Here is a 23,711-nt window from a genome sequence, read left to right as displayed (position 1 = left end):
CCTCCCCCCCCCCCCTTCCCTCTGCATTCTTCTCCCGGTGCCAAGGAGGGTCCGTCCCCTGTGTAGGGAAGGAGAGAGAGAGAGAGGCTCCGCGGGCGCGTTGCCGGTGCCTGAGGTGCAGCCCCTTCCCATCCCTCCCTTTCCAGCGCCGCTTCCCATGCTGGCTCGAGTTTCCTTCCCTCCCTCTCATGTCTCCAGGTGCACATGGCCGCGAGGTTCTTTCTCGAGAGGTGCGTGAGCAGATCCTGCAGGATCAGGCCAGTGGCCCAAATAGCCCAGTGTCCTGGCTGAGCCCTTGCCTGTGGGAAACCAGCAAGCGGGGTTCGAGCACAAAAGCAGCTCTCCTCCTCTTCCCCTCCTGTGGTTTCCAGCAACCTCGTTGCTGCTGTTCTTGAAGCTCTTCCTTTGATCAGCGTTTCTGTGGTGGTGACCTAAGAAGAGCCCAGCAGGGATCCCTTTAGGACAGCAAAGTGCCTCTGAGGAAAGAGTGTGATGTAGGAATAGTGTCAGCAGGCCTTCCTTGTTGTTTTTCTGCCCACACCCCTTCTGGGCGGCCCACGATTTGGTCTTCAGGTGTATACTGCCTCTGCTTATGTACATTTTCATTTAGTTACAGTAAAGGTTGACCTCTGTGAATTTATCTAAGCTATCACCGTGACACATTATGTAGTGGTGAATTCCGTAAGTAACCATGTGTTACATGTAATAGAGAGATAAAGGTACTATTGGCCGCCTGTCACTTTCATTGGGACCTTCATTCCGGAATAATGAGAGAGGTGAACTGAAGACTCCTCAGTTTCTCCACATGATTTTATTAACAGGTCATGTGTCTTCATAGTCATCTTTCTCTAAAGAGCCCCAAATGTCCTAGCTAGCCATTCCTTGTTTGGAAGTCCAGCTCCCTGATCACTTTAGAAGCTCTTGTCTGTAGTGTTTTAAATATCTCCTAATTCCCAACATTTAGTTTTTCTTCCCCCACCCTACAATGCTGCACCTTCTGTTGAAGCTTTCATTTAAGGTTTTCTGTGGCACACAGTCATCTTCCACCTGAAATGCCCTTTTTGAGTCCTACAAAATCTCTTTCAAGTTTCATCTACAAGCATGGCTATCTCACGGCTCACCCTAATTCCATATCATATATGAATGTTAAATGGCAATGGACCCAGTACAGAGTTTTGTTCAGAACATTTTGAAAATGTTCTGCTTATTCCTACCCTCTTCTGCATGATTTCACAAACAATCACCATTTCACAACCATGACTACTGTTTACTTAGGAGCCTTGTTGGAAGTCCAAGTATGACTACTGAATCTCCCCTACCTTACATGCTTGTTGACACTCGAAGAATGAAAAGCAAAACATCCTTTGCAGAAGCCATTCTAATTAATTAATGTTGTTTAACCATCTAGTTTCAGTAATGCTTTCTACTAGTTTACTTAGGGCAGTAATTAGGATAAGTGGTTCTGTGATTTATCAGAGCCCCTCTGGCTCCCTTTTTAGCAGGCTTGATTTCATAGGCAGCCATGTCACTTTCACCTTTGCCCTCATTCAGTTTGTTCTGTTTCTTTCTTTCTTGATGGAGAGACTTGGGCAGAGGTTGATAAGTACAAAGTTCCATGTCACTCTCTATTTCACACATCACTGCTTTTGAGTGAGTTTTATAAGTGAACCACAGAGCCATCAAACCCTCGCTTTAAGTATTATCTGGGCTATACCTGGGTGAAGCATTGCTCATTTATTGATAGGAAGATTTTCTGTTTTGAATGGCAAGGCAAGGCATCAGTCCACTAGACAGCAATGATGTTCTTTTGAACTGCTAGGTTGGCAGGAGCAGGGACTGAGCAACGGGAGCTCACCCCGTCATGGGGATTCGAACCGCCGACCTTCTGATCAGCAAGTCCTAGGCTCTGTGGTTTAACCCACAGCGTCACCCGCATTCCACAGGCAAGGTATAGAAGGTGGTAAATCTATTCAGCAGGTACAGTTCACCAGAAATGTAGTTTGTAAAAAGAATATCATGGCAGCTTGATTCCCCTGTTTTATAAGTTAAATTTTTGCCAGCAGCTTGGAGCATTCCTACCAAATTAAAAGGACTTATCTCATTTGAATTGCTTTTCTGTTATAAGTTGATGGGTTTTCATTAGTATTACAAATCACATATTTTGTTGTTACCTAGATTTGTTGGTTCTCTTCTGTGCTTTGTAACGTATGTCATATGGTGGTGGGGTGAATCTGTAGGTAAGTTTAAGATGGTGAAAGTTTGGCTATGCTTAAACTTCATTGTACATTGTTGAGGTCTGCAACTAAATTTGTTTTCTGATCATAACTCTACTTGTTACAAACTGTTCTTAATCTAGAGCCTCTGCTGATCACTTCCCAGTTTTGCTAGCTTTCTGATTTTCCTGTAATAATTAATTCCATACCATTTACCATATGAGATATTGAAAGTGACTCTAGTACAGTGGTACCTCGGGTTAAGTACTTAATTCGTTCCGGAGGTCCGTACTTAACCTGAAACTGTTCTTAACCTGAAGCATCACTTTAACTAATGGGGCCTCCTACTGCTGCGGCGCCGCCGGAGCACGATTTCTGTTCTCATCCTGCAGCAAAGTTCTTAACCTGAAGCACTATTTCTGGGTTAGCGGAGTCTGTAACCTGAAGCGTATGTAACCTGAGGTACCACTGTATTTATTACACTTCTAATGCAATCTCCTTAAAGGGTACAAAGTCTGAGAGTTGGACTTGCTTCCCTGCTATGCAAAGTTGCCTCAGGTTTTGGTTGGTCCTAGTAAAGCTATTGCCTAACCACGAATTTTAGATATAAAACAGATGGTAAGCAACAAGTGTTTGTCTGCTACTGAGCAGAATTAGTCAGCAGAATGGGGAGGGGGGCAATTTTTGGTGTTCCCTTACTGCTGCCCCTCCTTGATCTTCTCTGGAGGGGACCCTTCGGAGCAGATTTCTGGGGAGCTTCAGGGGGTGAGGGGACAATTGAAATTGTCTCCCTACCCAATCTTGCTGACAGTTTATCTTCTAACTGATCAAATACCAATGGATGTCATACTGTATTAGCTATTCTGTTGTGGAGATGCCTCTTAATTAAAAATTTAATATTTACTTATTAAAATGTGTATACTGTCTTTTATTTCAAATAAATATTGAGGTGGTTATAAATCAGTAAAACAAACAGCATATAAAAAAATATGAGAAAACGATATTAATGAAGCAGAAATAAAACATCAGGATCAGCTGCAGTAGCCAGAAATGCCAAGAATCAGTATTAACTCTTGGGCTGGGGTTTTTTGTTGCGGGGGGTTGTTGCTGTTCTTTTTTTTGTATCTTTATTTTAGATCTTGCTTTATATGAAAATTGTTCCATTTGGTTCTGTATTTTTAATGTTTTATTTATTGTTTATAACTACTTTTGCTATGTTGTAGATATGTATTTTTTCATGTTGTAAGCCATCTTGCGCATGGTTTAAACTGTGGAAAGGCAGCATACAAATAAAATTATGTATGTGTGTATGTCAGTTGGGGAAACTTTGGGTAAAGAGCTATGTTTTAAATTGTTGGTGAAAGCTTCCAGGAGTTGCTGTGCACCTGATCTCCATAAGGAGATCATTCCACAAGTTAGGGACCACTGGGGAAAGCCCTTATCTGTACATAGACATCTTCAGGCTATGATAAAGTTAACCAGGTCTGTTCAGCAGATCACAGTGCCCGGGCTGGGCTGTGGTGTTGAAATCACCTAAAATGAGTAGACAGTCTTCTCTTTTTTTTTTGAGATCATGGGTAGAAAGGAAGTTGGTGCTGAATGGTGCCAGCAGCAAAGGTGGACTTGAGGCCACATTTCTAACATCTCTTTTTCTCTCCCTCTCCACTCAGCAGGCTGCTGAAGGAGAGACAGATTGTAGCCATAGGACCACATAGGGCCCACTCTTGACTTCAAATATTACTGATTGGTAGATCAGTTTAGTGAATATTGCATTTGGGGGGAAATATCTGAATAATATAATTGTCAAATTATGCTGATTAGATGCTGCAAAATCTTCAGCTGTAACTATTCAAATGTCTTACAATATTCACACCACAGCTGATGTTGTCTATTACGTACAGTGTTTCCAGGGCTTTTTAAAAGAGTTGGCAGAATTTCCTCATCTCAGACCTCTGCATTAAGCAAGTTCTGATGTTTTTGCGTAAGCGGCACAGTGATTTTGCAACTTTGTGCTTATTTAAATTGCTCGTTCTCCTTTTGCCCAAGCCATAGTGACCCTTTTTGATTTCCAATGGAACTTGCATATGAGAAAATGTCTATAGGCTTAAATCCTACGTTCTCTTAGTTGAAAGTTGGATCCATGGAGATCAAGAGCACACATTTGCACAGATGTAATTAGGATCAGAGATGCTTTCCACCCACAGTCACATAGGGATTGTTTTTCCGTCATGTAATTTTACACAGTTGGGGACTGATGTGAATAATGCAATTACATGGGTGGGGCAGATTGTGTGGGTCTTTCTATCTACTTTCTCTTTTCCCGTAATTCATGGATTCTATAAATGTTGCTGTTTTCACTGAAATGACCTCCTTTACTTGTGTAAGTAAAGAATAGTTGTAGAAATTCACAGTCCAGTTCATATTTACTCAGTGTAAGACCCAGCAGGGCTTAATCTCAAGTAAGTGCGCTTGGGGTTGTAGCCTTAAAGATCTGTCAAATAGTTCCTTTAAAATACTGTTCCACCATGTTCATTTTGGTATTATTAAAGAGGGTATGGGGAATATTTTGCAGTTTTGTGTTGTGATGAAAAAGCTGGATAGTTGTTGAACACTCTGGTTAGAATAGAGATAGGATAGAATAGACAGGATAGACATATTAAACATGTTTGATTATATGAATAGTTAGCAATAAGGTTACCGATAAAAAGGCACAGGGTGCAATGCCTCTCTGCAATTAAACTCTTCTGAATTTCATGGCATGTTATGGCTGCCTATGCTTCTTCATAGATGTGTAGCATAAGCAAACTTGGCACTTAAGGCCCCACCTATGTTTAGTCATCCTGAGATCCTTGACTAATTCAAAACTAACATTTTTAAGCATGCAGCTGGCCTTTCAAAAAGCACCTCTGACTCTAAACTAATTTACCATAAAAGATTCAGCAAAACAAGTAACAGAATATAAGAATCTAAAAACAAGCAGTGTATCCCAGTAGATTGTATTATATAAACAGATAACTCCCCTCACATTAAAAACTTTTTGGTTAACATAAACTGTTAACGGTAGTCTGACATGAGAACTTACCCGTACTGTATCATTTGGTTGTTATTTTGCATGCATTGCCTAAACACTATCTTCTGATTTAGGGTGGGATATTTTATTTTTTATCTTTATGATCTTTTTAATACTCAAAAGAAAGCTGCTAAACCAGTGTTTCCCAACCTTGGGCCTCCAGCTGTTTTTGAACTACAATTCCCATAATCCCTGACCACTGGTCTTGCTAACTAGGGATGATGGGAGTTGTAGTCCAAAAACAGCTGGAGGCCCAAGGTTGGGAAACACTGTGCTAAACCATCCAGGAGCTTCAGTGGGGTCCCACCCCCCATCTCTTGGCAGCTATCAGAATCCAACCAACATCATCCAAACATCTAATTGAAATGGGTTTAGAATGATCTGTTTCATGCAGGAGTATCTTGAACTGCTTAACAATTGCCTTCCCTGCTCATTTGTGAGGAAAGGGAACCTTATACATATTTGTAATTCTGCAAAACAAGAGGATCTGTGAAGACCGTTGGATGGACAGATGTGTGTGTTTGCACACAAGTTATACTACTTTATCAGCAACTTTCAGAAAATAGATGTTCTATTTCTGCCCTAAGGTACAAAGGTGGATTCATGCTAAATGGTATTATTCCATGTCCATTGAACCCTGCTGCCTACTATGAAGTAGAATCCTTTCCCTACTTCTATTATTATTTGCAAGGGTCCATTTAGGTGTGCCGTCTGCTTTCAATGAAAATGTGATCATAGCCTAGACTACATGAGATATCCTCCAGGGTAAGAAGAGCCTCCTAGATCAGGCCAGTGGCCCTCATCCAGCATCCTTACAGTGCCCAGTCAGATGCCTATGGGAATGTGCTAGCAGGACCTGAATGCAACAGCACTCTCACTTCCTTCACTTTCTAGCTCTGGACCCCTGCCCACTGGCTGGGCCAGGGAAGTGATTAATATCTCGGCAGCTTTTGATACCATCAACCATGGTATCCTGGGTCGGCTGTCCGAGGTAGGGGTACATGGCACCACTTTACAGTAGTTCTAGTCTGGGGATTTTGCTTTGGCCCTGTGGAGCCTTCAATGTGGGGTTGCTCAGGGTTCAGTTTTGTTCCGTATACAGTGGAACCTCAGTTTACGAACTTAATCAATTCCGGAAGTCCGTTCTTAAACCGAAACCGTTCTTAAACCGAGGCGCACTTTCCCTAATGAGGCCTCCTGTCGCTGGTGCCCTTCCGCCATTCGGCTTGCGTTCTTAGACCAAGGTAAAGTTCACAAACCAGGACACTACTTCCAGTTTTGCGGAGTTCGTAAACTGAATACAGTGGTACCTCGGGTTAAGAACTTAATTCGCTCTGGAGGTCTGTTCTTTTCTTTTTTAAAAACTTTTTTTTATTCAAAATTAAAACAAAACATATTACCCAGAAACACATCATCCTTATTCCCCTCCCCCCCATTTTTCCTCCCTCCCCCCACCCTCCCCCACCAAACCCACCCACCCCCACCCCCCGGCTTCCCTCAGTTCCAGTCTTTTATTTCTCTAAGAAGGCTGTTTTCTGCATGTTACACAGTTGTATAGATCCTCAAACTATTTAGCTGATTATTATCAATAAAAAGTCTGTTCTTAACCTGAAACTGTTCTTAACCTGAGGTACCACTCTAGCTAATGGGGCCGCACCGCCGCCGCGCAATTTCTGTTCTTATCCTGAAGCAATGTTCTTAACCCGAGGTACTATTTCTGGGTTAGCAGAGTCTGTAACCTGAAGCGTCTGTAACCCAGGGTACCACTGTAGTTCGTAAACAGGACTGTTCTTAAACCGAGGAACCACTGTACTGTTCAACATCAACATGAAATTGCTGTGTGGGGATATCTGGAGTTCGGAGTACATTGTCAGCAATATGCTGATGACACACAGCTCTGCTTCTCCTTCACATCTGCAGATGTGGCAGTGGGTGTGCTGGACCTTCGTCTTTCCTCAGTAACGGACTGGATGAGAGCCAACAAGCTGAAGCTCAATTCAGATAAGGCTGAGGCACTGTTAGTGGGTGGTTCTCTAGACCAGATGGATGGGAGGTTGCCTGCTCTTGATGGGGTTGCACTCCCTTTGAAGGAGCAAGTATGCAGCTTGGGGGTACTTCTGGAGCCATTGCTGCCAGTTGAGGTTCAGATGGCCTTGGTGGCACAGAGTGCTTTCCATCAGCTTTGGCTGGTGGCCCAGCTTTGCCCCTACCTGGACAGGAATAGCTTAACTTCTGTCGTCTATGCTCTGGTAACCTTTGGTTACATTATAGTATGCACCCCCAACCTGCGGCCCTCCAGATGTTTTGGCCTACAACCTGTAGTCCTGTTTTGGCCTACAACTCCCATGATCCCTAGCTAACAGGATCAGTGGTCAGGGATTATGGGAATTGTAGTCCAAAACAGGACTACAGGTTGGGGTTGCCTGCATTATAGCAACATGTTACACATGGAATTGCCTCTGAAGATGATTCAGAAACTTCAGCTGCTGCAGAATTCGGCAGCCAAAATTCTTGCTCACTCGGGGCATGATGATTTATACATATAAGGCTAATCCTGGCCTGATTGCATTGGCTGCCAGTTAGTTTCCAGGCCCAATTCAGTGTGCTGGTTTTGACCCGTAAATCCCTAAATGGCTTAGGGTCACAATACCTCAAAGACCACCTCCCCCCATATGGATCCTGTGATCATCATCTGACACCCTTCTTCATGTCTTGTAGAGGATGGCAACACAAGAATCAGCCTTTTCTGCAGTGGCTCCCCATTTCTGGAATGCGCTCTCCAAGGAGGCTGGCCTGGCAAATTCATTACATATATTTGGGGGCTAGGCTAAAACATTACTCCTTAACCAGGCTTTTGGCTGATTAACATTCTATGTCCTTTTAAATGTGTTCTTTTTTTGGGGGGGTTGTTTTTGTTAAGTATTTTGTGTTCTCATTTTGTATTTTTATGTTGTGAACCACCCTGTGATCTTCAAATTTAATTAATAATAATAAGTGGTGATTTTCCCCTTCATAAATAACCCTCAGAAAATGATGGAGTCAAACTTCTACTTTCCTGTACAGCAGCACTAGCAAACTCAATGTGCATATCAGGGAAAGCAATTCACTGGCATTTTAGCAATGTGGATCTAACTTATCTTTTATAGCTAGATAACTATATTAACGATTAACCTACTATACTAAGTGTGAGATTTTACTCTTAACAGACCTACACCCTTACTAAGTATAAAATTTTAATCTTACATTCAGTAGTGCTGAAAGTCTGAGAAATCAGAGAGATATGACGAACTAATTGGGGTGACCCTATCTCCCAACAAATATTGTCAAAATGTAAATGTTCAGACGCTATACAATTGTTGGCACACACTTTAGATTATAACACAGAGTATGTTTTTAACTACTTAATCCTCATACCAAATTGCCCAACATTATGTAATATGCGTAATTACTAAAGCTAAGCATCGGATCTTGTCAGTACGCGGGTTCCATGAGGAAAGAAAAGTAGGATATAAATATAAGAAAACAAATAAAAACAGCATTATGTTTCAATGCCCTATATCCTAAGCTTCTGAAAGTTACCTGTAGCCATTTGGCAATTTATAGTGTTCAGAAATTCCTCAGTGCTGTAGCCTGTTACCAGCAAATGCCTGAATATTCAGCTGTCTAAACATTAAGGATGTTTAATAATGCAGCTATTCTGAACTGTCTTCTAGGTCGACTCGCCAATGAACCTGAAACATCCTCACGATTTAGTAATACTAATGAGACAAGAAACAACTGTTAACTACCTCAAAGAGTTGGAGGTGAGGCTGTTAATGAAATGGTCTTGGAAACCTGCTTTGTGGGTACTGAAAAGTATGAAATGCTAATTTCCTGATAAAAGAAGTGCATTTGGAGAGTGATAAATACTGATGCTGGAAGCTTTAGCATCAGTAGTTTTTTCTTCATATTTATTATTTCAGTCTCTATGCATAAAACCTGCAACTTAAATAAAAAAGTGTTGAAGCTTTTTGGCTTTCCTTTACTATTGGAACTGTAAAGCATGGCCAGGTTCCAGTGAACCATGGAATTCGTTCTCTGAGTCCAAAGGGCTCCAAGCTTTTTCCCCTTGAAGAACAGCCTCTCTCACCTCATGAAAATTTCTTTGAAACTGAGTGGCATTTCAGAAACCATATCTGACATGGTTTTCATTTTGATATTCCAGACACCAAACATCTGAACCAAAGCACAGGCTCATGAAAGTTCATGCTTTACTACAGTAACCCCAGCTTCTACACATCTCCCATCTAAAAAGAGGAACCAGTCTGAAGCTTGAGCAGTGCCAGAAAAAACACGCTAGTTCTCTGTGTGTTTGTCTTTCTTAAAGAGCATCCCATGTCTGAAGCCAGCTAGCAAGTTTATAATGTAGCTAGGATTGGGGGTTCTGCTGGTTAAAGAAACCAAAGCCATACAGAAAATTCCCAGCCCCTTCAGCAGACATAAAGAAATTTCTTTGCATCCTAGTCAGAGACGTCAAAAATAAGTCACTATGTACAGCTAAGAGCACTCTTGGCCCGGTTTTGTGCAGATGATCCTACGTACATACATATCAATGTATTTTGGACCTTAATCACTAAAAGAATGAGTAGCAACCTTGATCCTTTATGAAGACTTGTTCACATGGCAGTGATTAATTGTGGCTCTCAATGTTTGAAGTGTCCAATCTTTACACTGGGATGGGGGAAAATTAAAGTGTTGTATCCTGAAAAGCATGAGCAACAGAGCTGACCTACCTTCCTACTTTCACTGCAACCCCTTGCAACCCTCCCCAAGAAGCCTTTTGAAATGCCTTGGTATGCGGTTCTGTTTCAAACAATGTTTTGTTTTTTGTATCTCTTCTAGAAGCAACTGGTTGCTCAGAAGATCCATATAGAGGAGAATGAAGACAGAGACACAGGACTGGAACAAAGACATAATAAGGAAGATCCGGATTGCATTAAAGCAAAGGTGCCTTTGGGGGACTTGGATCTCTATGATGGCACTTACATCACCTTGGAGAGCAAAGATATCAGGTAGTGAGATGATTAATTGTATGAAATTTTTGCAACAGCTGTAATTTCAGATTGTCAGATTATGATTGTGCCATTGGGAATCAGGTTGAAATAATAAGTGACTGTTAAGGTAATGAGTAGCTCTCCTGAATATTCCCAAAAAGATATTTATAGTCATCTCAACAATATTTGCTTATGTGTCTTTTCTAGGCGTTCCTAAACTTTGTTGCATTCATTCTTGGTGAAGTAGGCTTTCTCCAGAGCATGATTTCAAATGTACAGGCAACACTCAACCTATGCAGGGGTAATGTTGTGAGATAGCACATAAAGCCAAAATTGCATATAGTCAAAACCCATTGGGTTCCATGGTTTGCCAAAGTATTTTCCTGGATGTCTATCCCCTTAATTTTTTTTAAAAAATTAATGCCAAGGGCATAAAGCTTTATGTGCACAAGTTAAATGTGTATAAGTTGTGAGTTCCCTCTATTTCAGAACTTGATTCCAAACCTTCTTTATTCAGCGTCAGTATAGCAGAATCCAAAAGAGTTCCTTAATTTTGAATATTGTTCATTTTAATTATTTGAGCAAGGATATGCACTTCAGAAAGTACCCACTCTAGGATCCTAACTGAATTATTTTGTGCCTGCTTTGGGGGGGAAAGAGATTAGTACTAGTTTATAGTCTTAAAATGAAGACTCAGCAAATACAATTTTAATGCAAGATAGAAAAATATCTAGTTGACTTAAAACAGATAATGTTAATCAGCATTCCTACATGACTTAGTTCCCATTCCTAGTATTTTGTGATCTTTTCGACTGCAAACAAATATGCTAATGTTTGCGTTGCTATTTGGTTTTAGCCCTGAGGACTACGTAGACACAAAGTCTCCTTTACCTCCAGACTTAGAAGAGCCAGAATGCACAAAAATTCTAGATCTTCCATATAGCATTCATGCGTTCCAGCACTTACGGGTAAGTAATTAATGATGTAGTCTTTCGTTACTTTACCTCTAATCTGCCTTTCTTCCTGAGATGTCCAAGTAGATTCAGATAGTCAGGACTGCTTTGTCTTAAAGGTAAAGGTAAAGGTACCCCTGCCCGTACGGGCCAGTCTTGACAGACTCTGGGGTTGTGCGCCCATCTCACTTAAGAGGCCAGGGGCCAGCGCTGTCCGGAGACACTTCCGGGTCACGTGGCCAGCGTGACATCGCTGCTCTGGCGAGCCAGAGCCGCACACGGAAACGCCGTTTACCTTCCCGCTGGTAAGCGGTCCCTATTTATCTACTTGCACCCGGAGGTGCTTTCGAACTGCTAGGTTGGCAGGCGCTGGGACCGAGCAGCGGGAGCGCACCCCGCCGCAGGGATTCGAACCGCCGACCTTTCGATCGGCAAGTCCTAGGCGCTGAGGCTTTAACCCACAGCGCCACCTGCTTTGTCTTACAATCACTTTAAAGTATGTTATCTGTTAACTGAAGTAAATCTGAATAACTTTCTTCTTAAAGCAGCCTAGTAATATTTGTAGCCACATTACTGAACATTTTGGGCTAGACTTGGAAATCATTGCAAAGCTTCTAGTGATGATGCTTGCAATTCCCTCTCCAGCTTTCTGGCCTACAGTGACTACTGTCTCATATTTCCTCCCCCACATGCATCCTAACTTCAGTTTCTATAATTTAATAGCTTTTTCTTCCCCGCGCCTCATTTTGTCAGAAATGTTCAGATTTTTTTTCTAAAAGAAAAATATTGGAAAATTTTGCTGGTGCAGAATTATAGGTAGCAAGTAACACAGTAGGCTTGGTTATCTTATGCATTGTAACAAACATTGTTATTCTGCTACAGCACTTAAAGCAGCTGAAGTTCTTCAAAATTCCCCACTAACTTCAGCCTAAATTGTATGTGGGTGTTTTAGGATAAAAATAGCTGAAGGTATTGATGGAACAATACTTAAACATGATTTTATATGGAATACTAGAACAATACATTTCTAAATAACAGATGCAGCAATTTTGTGCGCTTATCTGGAAGTAAGTCCTATTAAATGTTGTGGGGCTTACATCTGAGTAGACTGCTATAGGATTCAGTAAACTAGATATTGCCTTTTCAGAAATGATGCTTTATGTGTTGAAATTTTGGGGCAGTATTTGCTAAATTGGGGAGTTGTGGGTAAATTTGACATGAGGAATTACTGGCTACCTTCTACCACCTTATCACAGGTGATTCCTGCTGATTCCTGGGTATTTCTGTAAAGAATGCTGAAATAGGTGGACCTGTGTATCAAAGCGTTACTTATTTTCTTAAGCAGAAGTTCATATTCAGTATTCACACAGATTAGCTAACTGTTAAGAAATTCTGAATGCACACTCCTGCTATGAAAATGTGAAGACATTACTGGACCACAGAAGTTTTTGTAAAATGAAAAAAAGCAGACAACAAAAGACCGAAGTCTGTCCACCTTGATAGTAGAGAATGCCATTTTATTTATCAGTCACTGACTTTTTTCTTTTTCTATCCTCTCTGTCCCCCACCCAGGGTATTCAAGAAAGAGTTAATCTTTCTGCACCCTTGTTACCTAAAGAAGATCCTATATTGACTTACTTATCAAGACGGTTAGGAAGAAGCATAGACGAGATAGGCCACCGCATTTATGAAGGTCTCATGAAGGTAACCACCTTGTGTGTGTCCCCAGAATGAGTGTATAGAAGCTTTGATTCAACATGAATATGCTTTATATTTAGCAGGCACTTAAATCTTCACATGCCTTCTGTCTGCTAGTTAAGGAAAAACATCCCAATGGATGCTTACTTACCCTAAGTGCTCATCTGATTTTTATGTGGCTTTTCTCCCTGTGAACCAAGACAATCTATAAAGTCTGCAAATTTCTACCAGTGGCCATTTAAATGAGGACCACTATAGTCCCTTGAATCTTAATTTGCGTAATTTTTAATTTGGGATTTTATGTGTTCTGTTACATTTTATGTGTGATATGTGTTTAGTCGTGTCCGACTCTTCGTGACCCCATGGACCAGAGCTGTTGCCTTTGTCCATGGAGTTTTCTTGGCAGGGATACTGGAGTGGCTTGCCGGTTCCTGCTCCAATGTGTGATATACTCTTTGTATAAATTGCAGTGAGTAGTGGCTGATGCAGATACATTTCTACCTATCTGTAGCAGATATATAGCCAACTCATTTTTGTTTGAATCAGTGGGCAGGAATCAGTTAACAAGTTCCATTAGTGGAAGTTTGTACAATGACTTCCACTAACACAGCAGGACTTCCTGCCCCCCCCCCCCCGCCCCTGAAATTGGCCTTGGGGGGGGGGGAATCCCTAAGCAGTGCACAAGGGGCAGTTGTTGTGTCTCACAAGCTTCTACTGACAGAACAATTGCCACAGCACCATGTTAAATTCCTTCTAGAGTTTTTATTTCATTAGCCCTCCCAAATTTTCATATACTGTGAAGACTAGAAGAAAATGGATTACATGCAGGTCCCGGTTTCTGGATACAATGCATCCCCAGAAAATCGTTCGTTAGGCATTCACATAATGAGCTGGCAATTTCCTCTTTTTCCTGTGGGAACATTTCTAATCCAGTCTCTCTCCCCACTTCATCCATGGTTTCTTCCTGAAATGGCTGCAGCCAACCAGCAAAAGGAAAAACTGATTTGTCCAATCTCTTTCCATCCCTCCCCCCTCCCCACATGGCTTCTGCTCGAAAAAGACTGCTACTGACCTGCGGAGCACAAACAAGTAAGGAAGTGGACAGACTCTGGCTGTTCATAGCTGAATCAGCCATTCATGTAGCAAGGTTTAGGCATAACTCTTTATATTCACATAACTGAATTTGGGGATAACAGGCATTCTGATAGTGTGTGTATGTTCAGAATCCTGTTTCAGCCACCAACAGCTAAAAAGTTTAGTAACTTAAAAAAAAAAGTAAACATTTCTTGTGTCTCCTGTTCTTCACAGAATTCTTCTTCTTGGGTATTATATAATATGGCTTCCTTCTACTGGCGAATAAAGAATGAGCCATACCAAGTAGTGGAGTGTGCCATGCGGGCTCTCCATTTTTCTACAAGGTGAGGCAAATGGATTTTTATTAGCAGCATAATACAGTCTGTTGTATGATTTGAAAATTAAGCTAATCGAGGGTGGCAGTTGCTTCCCCCTTAGGATTGACAGGCCGATGCAGTTATATGATGGAATTGTAGATGCATATAGATATCTAGAGATTCTGCCATCTTTTGTTTGACTTACACTAGGTTCTTTGGATGGGTGTCTCTTGCTTTGTGCTGTTGGCTTATCTGAACCATATCACAGTGAATGCTAAATAGTGTGCATGTGTATGTTGTCCTGCTTATACAAAGATGTGTGGGAATAACTTAGGCTAGCTTTTTTCATGTTCCCTGCTCCGTAACCAAAGTTACTTAGTCATAACTCACTTCAGAATATTATTCTTTATCAGCAAATGATGTTGAAATTATTACTACTATTTATAACTTACCGAACTACAATAGTTAATTCTGGTTTTAGAACCAAATAAGGAAGAAGACTATTTATACATAATTGTGCGTCATCTGATGGAAGTACTGGCTGAATTGCTCTTCATTATAAAAAAAAACAACAGCAGCCTTCTCCAAAACCATTGTGCTCAGTCAACCCATGCGCTTTTAGACTACTGACATTCCTAGCAATAGATAAAAGTATAAGACAGCAGGATAGATGTACACGCTTTTGGATATAAAAAGACACTTCATATTAGATCAGTCGCTTAGGAAGCTCTGGGCTATTGTTATGTCTGAATTGCATTTTTGCATAGATTCTGGCTAGTAGCTTCTCAATAGTTCTCACTTTCCTGCATGCAAGTAACCAGAGATTGAACCTGAGGCCAGAGGCTTGCCAGTTGCTTAGAAATGCCTTAGGATATCATCTTAATGACCGCTTTGTTTTTTCCCTCTCTTTCAGGCACAATAAAGATGTTGCACTGATAAACCTGGCAAATGTGCTACACAGGGCACACTTCTCTGCTGATGCAGCCATTGTGGTCCATGCAGCTCTGGATTACAGTGACGTCTTCACCAGCTATTATACTTTAGGAAACATATATGCAGTAAATAATATCTTATTTTTCAGTTATCTAGAAAGATTATACCACATTGATTAGCTCTCTTACAAATTGAACAGTGAGACTCATGCATCTTCAGGACAAGAATGTTTTGAATTTGGCTATCTTTGAAGATCTTTAAACCGACAGATAACATTTATTTGCATTTTTGCTGCTGTTGTTGTTTTGGAGGGCCTCACTAAAGCAGCCATGATGTATTAAACATGATTCTATTTCCAGAGCAGTCACATGCTGAAACTCGTAATCAATATGAAATTCAGAAGCTACATTAAATGTTCATATTACATTTGAATGCTGCTAACGTGTCTTTTTTCCCCTCAATCTCTTTTTTCAGATGCTTGGGGAATACAACCACTCAGTACTATGTTATGATCATGCTTTACAGGCAAAACCAGGGTTTGAACAAGCAATTAAAAGGAAGCATGCTGTCCTATGTCAGCAAAAGCTTGAGCAGAAACTGGAGGCTCAGCACAGGTAGTGAATTTATCCTCAAAATTCATACACAGGCTTGTTCAGATTTACTTTCTTGTTTACTACTTCCTTAAAATAAAATATAAAACTGCATAATTTTAAATCTAAGGAAAATTAAAGCCCACACTGCAGCATTGAAAATCAGCTGCATGGTAGCATGCTGTAACTTAACTGTATCGTTTAATAAAACCTAAGAAACAAATATACAGAAAAACCAACCTTGAAAGTAAGTACTGACATAGCAAAAGCTATTTTAAGCAACTTAAATGTCCTTTTCTTTGGTGTTAAATTTTTCAAGATCACTTCAGCGAACATTAAATGAACTGAAGGAATATCAAAAGCAACATGACCATTACTTAAGGCAGCAAGAGATCTTAGAAAAGCACAAGCTGATTCAGGAAGAACAGATCCTGAGGAACATTATCCATGAAACACAGATGGCGAAAGAGGCACAACTAGGTATCTGTTGTGTAACAAGATGTTCATTGGGAAATGTAAAAAGCCGAAATGAAATTTGTATGTTTGTCCAAGGAATTCTGTTTCAGGTAAAACCAGGGCTTTTGAATAAACCAACTCACTGACTAGAACACTTGCTGACGGCATATTAAAAATGCCAAAAAGTTGCATTTTAGTGTGTTCTGCTCTAACAAACAGACTCTCCTTTTAGCATGCAGCCCCTTGTCTCCACTACAAAAAGCCACTTTTGAAGGTCACAGGACCTTCTGGAGTAACATTCTGTTAAACATGAGAGTCTCTGTTTAACAGAGTTTCTGTTTAATTCTGTTAAATTCTCTGTTTAATTCTGTTAAACATTCTGTTAAACCTGAGAGGAAAACCAGCAACCTTCCTTGTTCAAAAGAAATGTGTCACATGCATGGGCCTCTGAATTCTGCCTGTAAATTCAATGTGCTCCATGGTACTAAAAATGCATGTTTCTTAAGAGCCCTGTAGTCTGGAGCCAAGGTTAGGAAATGCATTTCTTTCTGGCAAAAACTGAAGTGCTGGCCAAGATAGCCAATATGCACAAGCTCTGTGTGGACCAAGATAGTGAGTAATTTATTATCTAAAATGCTCTTCCTCCATGCAGAATCGAGAAACATAATAAAAACGGGAAATTAAGAATCATTTGTTTTCGGATGCTTAGCTTGGAAGAGATCTGTTAGGTATATCTTCTTGATCCTAAATGCTGTCAACCATAATTTTGTTAGCTTTTAACTTGAATTTTATGTTTATATACTGCAGGAAACCATCAGATTTGTCGCCTGGGCAACCAGCAGCACAGTTTGCATTGCCAGTGGGACCAACCTGTCCGTTATCACCGTGGTGACATGTTTGAAAATGTTGAATATGTTGAGGTTTGTCTGTAGAGCCTTGCTCTCCCTGCTTCATGATCTGTAGTGAGGGGTACACATCTTCCTGAGGTGTCTAAAGATGAGGATATTCCTTTTATACCTATTTCTATTTACCCTAGCACAAGATTTTAAAACAAAACTGGGGTGCAGGGAGTTCCAATCAATCCAATATGTAGGTTCCTTTGGAGCCCCATCGTCTATCTTGGAAGGCATAAACTGCCTGGCTCCTAAACACAACAGACAGTATGCATTCATTCCAGGTTGCTGATCACTGTATCTTGTCCTGAGCATCAGACGGAAAAAAGCACCCAGATATTGAAACAAACTTACTTTGTGACTCCCTCCCTCATCTTTGGATTTTGATCATCAATAACTCCTTCATGGTGTGCTCAGACACTAGATACGTGATGAATGGGTTTCAGGGAAAACAAAACTAACTTTCACACTGTTCATCAAGAGAAGGAAATTGAAAGTATTGTCTGGCAAAATGTGTTGTTCTTTTTTTAATGCTTTGAAGAAAGATTGTGCCTGCTTTAGAACCTGTAGTTCTGAAGTTTGGGGAGGTGATTTGCACTGCTGCTTAAAATTATTAATATCAGGGCTGTTGATTTTCTCAGCATCTCGTGAGGGGGCTTCCCACATTTTCCAACATGCTCAGAATTGCACTGCATGCAATCCAATGTAGTTAGTTTTTTGTAAGGAAGTAGTTTTTTTCTTAAAGAAGTCTCCTTGAGGTGTCAATTTCATGCTCCAAACTTTTCTTATGCATTTTCTGTTTCTAGTTTGGCAGTGATTCTTCCATTTCCAGTATGACATCCATGAATTCTGAACTTCATGCCAACCACAGTGACTTTGGCCATTCCTTGGAGTCTTCCCCTTTGGTCCATTCTGTCTTCTCATTATGGGGCCTGGAATCTGAGGCTTACAGGGTAAGTGGATAGGGTAGCTATGACTTTTCTTTCCTAGGCAAGGCCTCCTAGCCAGTTTCATTGTTTGCTAGTAGTGTTCTGCTAAAGACAAGTACATAACTAACAATATGCATAAAATAAAGCTAATCTATTTTGGGCCTCTTGTTGGCAGTGGTGTCTGTGCACAAGCAGAATGGACTTCCACTCATCCAATAGGACTTCTCATTCCTCTCCTCCCCCTGCATCCCCAACCCCATTTGCTTCCTCAAGGTGAAGTCCCATTGTGTGAGCGAACGTCCACTCTCAAAACGTTAGCTTCCTCCCAAGGTACCTTCTGGGTCACGATGGTTTTGTCTCTCCATTCACAACTCTGTCTGCCACCAAAACTGCAAAGATGTTATGATAGTAAACCATGGTGAACAGAGTTCAAAACTGCAGGGCAGCCATCTGACTTTTGTCATGGATTTTGCTTGATAAACTGGGAATCACTGCCCAAAGAAAGTGGAAGCATTTAGAAGTTCTGGTTTCTTGAATTCTGGCGAGTTTTCTCTAGCAAGTAGAAAATCAGACAGTCATAACTTTGTGATACCTTAAGAAATATTTTCTCTGTGATCAGGAGAAGCAGAATATTTTGTGGCCTAAAAGATCAGAGTGTGTAAAAACCTATCCAGCTATCCCCTCCCCAGGAGAACTACCAACTTATTTCCTGCATCCAGAAAGCAGGGGGCAAAGGTGAGTACTGTTAATAAATCAGTTCTTATGTCATTTGCATGCAAGTGTAGCCAGAGCAGCTCGCAGTAGCAGCAACATAATAATAGTATAATATAAAAATACAGTTATTGAAACATGGAATATGCCTAGCACTGAAAAACCAACACCAATGAGACTAAAAGATGTTGCATGTGATGTTCAGTTAGAAAACTGGAAAATAGGCTGCAGTCCTTTGCATGCTACCTTTAGAGTAAATCAAAATGAGTTCAGTGGGATTTACTTCAGTGGGATTTTCTTTTTCAGGTTACCTTTAGTGCTGTGGCATAGTAAAGAGTGCCAAACCAAAGTTACTATTGTCTGACAGTAATGAACATATGTTCTGCCTCTCTAGTTTATAAAGCAATTTAATTCTACTATGATTGTTGCCTTTAAATTGGTACTCCTGTAGTCTGAATCATATTCTTATACCTGTGTGGTGTTTGTTTAAATTTCTTAGAATCCATTCAATACTTAGCAGTCCAGGGGATGACGATGCACAAACCGAGGTCTATGAGCCAGATTGTTCTTCCATTTCTGATGCCCATAACAGTGACTCTATGCACTTTTTGATCAAAGAACTAGACAGTCATCTGGATCTGACGGTAAAGATGCCAGATGATCATGCCAAACAAGTAAGAGATTTTATGATTATATTTGAAGATTGTTAGTATACTTCTGGTCTTCTCTGTCCTATAAATTGTCACTTCCAGACTTGACAACCTTTTGAAAGCAAGTGGTCTTCCCACATAAAATTCAGTTTGGAAATGGCCAAGTCACCACTGAAAGGAAGCCTGTAGCTGTTACAACATGTTTGTTTCAATTGACAGTCACCTATCTGCAAAATGTTTGAGGCAGCACCCTGCTTTTGCATTACGATCAGATTCTGTGAACTTGGTTTATTCGGTTAGTTGACATGATACAGGTGCAAGGAATCGTTAATGCACTCCAAATTAGTGGTGCTTTACATTGTGGTATTGCTGGTGGCTAAGAGTTTGAGCTGTGAATTAGGAAATCCATAACTGGCATCTTACCACTGCTGTGAACTTGCTAGGTGGCCTAAGGCAAGCCACTTTCTCTCAATCTTAGCACTGAACCACCCCAGCAATATGTGCAAAATTATCAATGTTGTATTGTTTTTAACACTTGATTGGAAGCCGCCCAGAATGGCTGGGGAAACTCAGCCAGATGAGCGGGGTATAAATAATAAATTATTATTAGTATAAATTATTATTATTATTATCACCTCCTTTCCCTCTGTAAGGGACCAGAAGTAGCTGTTGCTAAATCAAGCCAGCTTAGGTTATATTACTGGACTATTTAGACTTGCAGTTTCTGTTTGTTTTCTGTTGGATTTTGACTATGTTGTTTTCTCCAAACTCTCTACCAACAATAAGCCTTCATGCAGATAGCATGAGACTTATCTGGTTTTAGCCAAAGTTCAGGTTGCTTGTTTTCAGTTCTACAATCATCATTGTCTCTACAAGCATAATACATTATTTGTTTAATTTATGAAGTTAACATGAGTTGTTGAATTTTCCAGTTGAATTGCTAGGATTTTTCCAGTCTTTGCAATTTAGCCATAACCATCCAAATAAAAAAGTAGGCTCTCTTGGGTTTTCATTTTGTGATAAAACCTGCTGATCCTTTAGATCATTAAATTTGAATTACCAAACGTAAGTTTTCTGCATTAAAGTCTTACATTCAATAGGTTCAAATGTATGGTTTTAAACACTTCTCTGTCTTGCACAGATATTATACTCTCGTGTCAACAATCAATCAGTTACACAGCAGCAAATAGGATCATTCATCTATCATGCCATTGTAAAGGTAATTCCAATGACCGCAATGTATGCTTTTTATTTTCCTCTTAGAGTATATGGATTTTTTTTTCTAGAATCCCAAAGGGCCCTCATGTACAGAAGCAAGAATCTCTTTAATTTATTCAGAGTGTTCCACTTAAGTCAACTGTAAATCATTCCACTTCTTTATTTTTGTCAGAGATGTTTGTGATTTTTGTGCATGAAAAGTGCTGATTTGGTCAGATTTTACAGCCTCCATGAGTGATTGACATAGAGTGAAATAAGGACAGACAAAGAATATAATACCACGAGTACCAATGATGACTAGAAATTGAATTTCCAAAAGAAAATGTACAGTGCCAGCTCTGGTAAATGTTGGAAATGTAATAGTATATTCTGAATTATAGCATTTTAACCATACAGGAATGCTAGAAGGATTGGGTAGGTATCCCAGAGACTATAGAATTGTGTATTTGCTTTATCTATAGAGGCTTCCTAATGGCATATGTTCTATGGACAGCTCACGATATAAAAGAGTAAAATATAACAACAGCAGAATTAAAATAGCAGCATAAAAGCTTTTGAACCCACAGAAAGGAGACATAACTTGTAAGAAAATACATGCATGTAGATACTCATGTTGTAATGTGAATTGTTTGATTCACAGAATACTAGCACTCTTGGTCTATTTAATTACATATTGTATTCTAAGCAAGACTCTCAAGTAGCTTTTGTTTTTGTAATATATATATATTTTCAAAATCCCTGCTGATTCACAGTTCTACTTAACTGATGAGTTATTAAACAGATCTTAGACCTTAGACATGGGCCTCAGAAATACAGTAACACCTTCCGCATTATATAGGGCCATAATCTTGCAAAACTGCAGTTATGCAAATCTGTTCTTTTATTGTTAATGCTGCTTTTGATGCAAGCCATAAATACTGCAGAAAGAACTTGGATAGCTGTGAAATGGGGGCTAAACATGCTCCCTGCGCTTGGAGACTCCAGCCATTGAGAATCAAGCCTGCTCTCACCTGCATCAGCATATCCTATGTTCCTTGTTTCACTAGGGTGTGATAGAATATTGGGAAGTGGTTAGATCAATGTTTTGCTGTGCGCAGCTGATTTGTATATGCATGACCCTCCTGCAGTGATCTCTGCAAACACCTGTAGCTGTAACATCTAGGGCGGCAATGGTAGTCTAACATGGTAAAGCATGGAATGAGATTAATGAGGGTAGCCTTTCTTTTTTGTGGTTAATTTCAGGCAAGGGATCCCTTATGGTTGGTTCTCAATGAGGCTGGCCTTTACTGGCGTGCATTTGGAAATGGCACCTTCGCCTTCACTTGCTTACAAAAGGCCTTTAACTTGACCCCACATGAATTCCAGGATATCCCTTTAGTCAATCTAGCCAACCTTCTAATTCATTATGGTCTTCATCTGGATGCCAGCAAGCTTCTCCGAAAAGCTTTAGCCATCAATGGTTCTGAGGTGAGTCTTCGTTTCCCCCCCCCCCTGCTCTCTTCTGTTTGCTTAAGTAGGATTGAAGCAGAAGTACCGTATTTTTCGTCCCATAGGACGCTCCGTCCCATAGGATGCACCTAGTTTTTTTGGGGGGAAATAAAGGGGGGGGAATTCCTTTATTTACCCCCCAAAACCAGGTCGGGGAAACCAAACCAGGTCAGGGAACAGCAGTATGGCGGCGCTCCGCCTCCCCCCTGTCCCCCGAGCTTGTCCCCCCACGTGCGCTTCTCCCCCAGCACCAGCCTCCAAACCAGGTTGGGGAACAGCGGGATGGCGGCGCTGCGCCTCCCCGCTGTCCCCTGAGCTTGTGGGGCTGGCCGATGTCTGCCCAAAGCGCGAGGCGCTCTGCTTCAGCGCGCCCCACACTCCGTGCAGCAGGCTGCTATCCACAGCCTAGGGAGCCCTGCAGGAACTCCTGCAGGGCTCTCCAGGCTGTGGGTGTCTGCCCGGCATGCGGGGCGCTCTGCTTCAGGGCGCCCGCGCGCCGGACAGCAGGCTGCTATCCGCAGCCTAGGGAGCCCTGCAGGAACTCCCGCGGGCTCCCCAGGCTTGCTGATAGCTTCCTGGAGCCTGGAGAGCAAGAGGGGTTGGTGCGCACCGACCCCTCTCGCTCTCCAAGCTTCATCGAAAGCCTGTATTCGCCCCATAGGACGCACACAGATTTCCCCTTCATTTTTGGAGGGGGGAAAGTGCGTCCTATAGGGCGAAAAATACGGTATTTCTTTCATACCCCATCTCAGTGTCCAGAAGTGAGTTAGAGGAAGTGGTTTGTTACATTTGAATCTTGGGAAGTGGCTTGAATGTATTGATGTAAAAATATAATTACTCAAAGGTGCCCAGCACGTTTGCTAACTTCACACAAATTAATTCTTTAAACCCTGTCTTCATTTTGTTCAGCTGCTGTTAGTTGACATGGTTGCCCATCGCTCCTAACTAGTCAGAAATATTTATACAAGAGTTTCAGAACACTTCAGTAATGTTCATAAACCATTGAGTGGAAGGAAGCTCACACAAGTGGGGTTTGGTCCCATCCAACCCCCTGTGCCCCTTCCAAAGCAAATCTAGAGGATCAGAGGACCTCTTGAACAATTGGGAGAAGTGGGAATCTTGAATCCACCCCTTACTGTTCGGAGGATCCCCATACCACCTAGAGAAGCTTTTGTAGGAACAGTGGGAACTGTTGCAGGGCATGCAAAGGACCCCTTGAATGAGTTTCCTTCTACTTTAGCTACTTAAGAGCCAAACCAATAAATTTATATTGTATCTTATAGGCTTGAATACCGTATTATCAGTCTTAATGTAAAAAGATACTGATATCTTAAAGGGCGGCTTTAAGTACATATGCGCGCATACACACACATATTTGAAACAGAACTCCCAAGATGTGAGCATGCTTGTTGTAAATTTCCAGTTCTTTTGACAACTGAACTGAAATCTGGGTTTTGCCTATGCCTGTGCTGATGAACGTTTGCC

At 41.1% G+C, this 23,711-nt stretch overlaps 1 protein-coding gene across 4 annotated transcripts in view; it reads left to right on the top strand.

Moving 5' to 3' along the window:
* The window catches only part of TTC17 (tetratricopeptide repeat domain 17), a 53,818-nt gene that overhangs the window by 330 nt on the left and 29,777 nt on the right, over positions 1–23,711 (top strand). Inside the window, exons 1-15 of one of the 4 annotated variants that reach the window (XM_079950795.1) lie at positions 31–115; positions 8,997–9,086; positions 10,165–10,334; positions 11,173–11,284; positions 12,842–12,973; positions 14,276–14,385; positions 15,272–15,416; positions 15,766–15,905; positions 16,201–16,361; positions 17,145–17,257; positions 18,037–18,183; positions 18,779–18,894; positions 19,370–19,544; positions 20,662–20,739; positions 21,981–22,205. In XM_079950795.1, the coding sequence (XP_079806921.1) occupies positions 9,009–9,086; positions 10,165–10,334; positions 11,173–11,284; positions 12,842–12,973; positions 14,276–14,385; positions 15,272–15,416; positions 15,766–15,905; positions 16,201–16,361; positions 17,145–17,257; positions 18,037–18,183; positions 18,779–18,894; positions 19,370–19,544; positions 20,662–20,739; positions 21,981–22,205 (1,902 nt within the window). In that variant the 5' untranslated portion in view covers positions 31–115; positions 8,997–9,008. Of the gene's footprint in view, positions 1–30; positions 231–8,996; positions 9,087–10,164; positions 10,335–11,172; positions 11,285–12,841; positions 12,974–14,275; positions 14,386–15,271; positions 15,417–15,765; positions 15,906–16,200; positions 16,362–17,144; positions 17,258–18,036; positions 18,184–18,778; positions 18,895–19,369; positions 19,545–20,661; positions 20,740–21,980; positions 22,206–23,711 lie in introns of those variants that run through there. The other 3 variants (XM_079950794.1, XM_079950792.1, XM_079950793.1) reach the window with 3 other exon arrangements.

The sequence above is a fragment of the Podarcis cretensis genome, assembly GCF_951804945.1.
Source record: "Podarcis cretensis genome assembly, chromosome: 1".
Lineage (NCBI taxonomy): Eukaryota > Metazoa > Chordata > Lepidosauria > Squamata > Lacertidae > Podarcis > Podarcis cretensis.
Note: the sequence above shows the minus strand (reverse complement) of the source record. Positions and strands in the feature narration are given on the sequence as shown.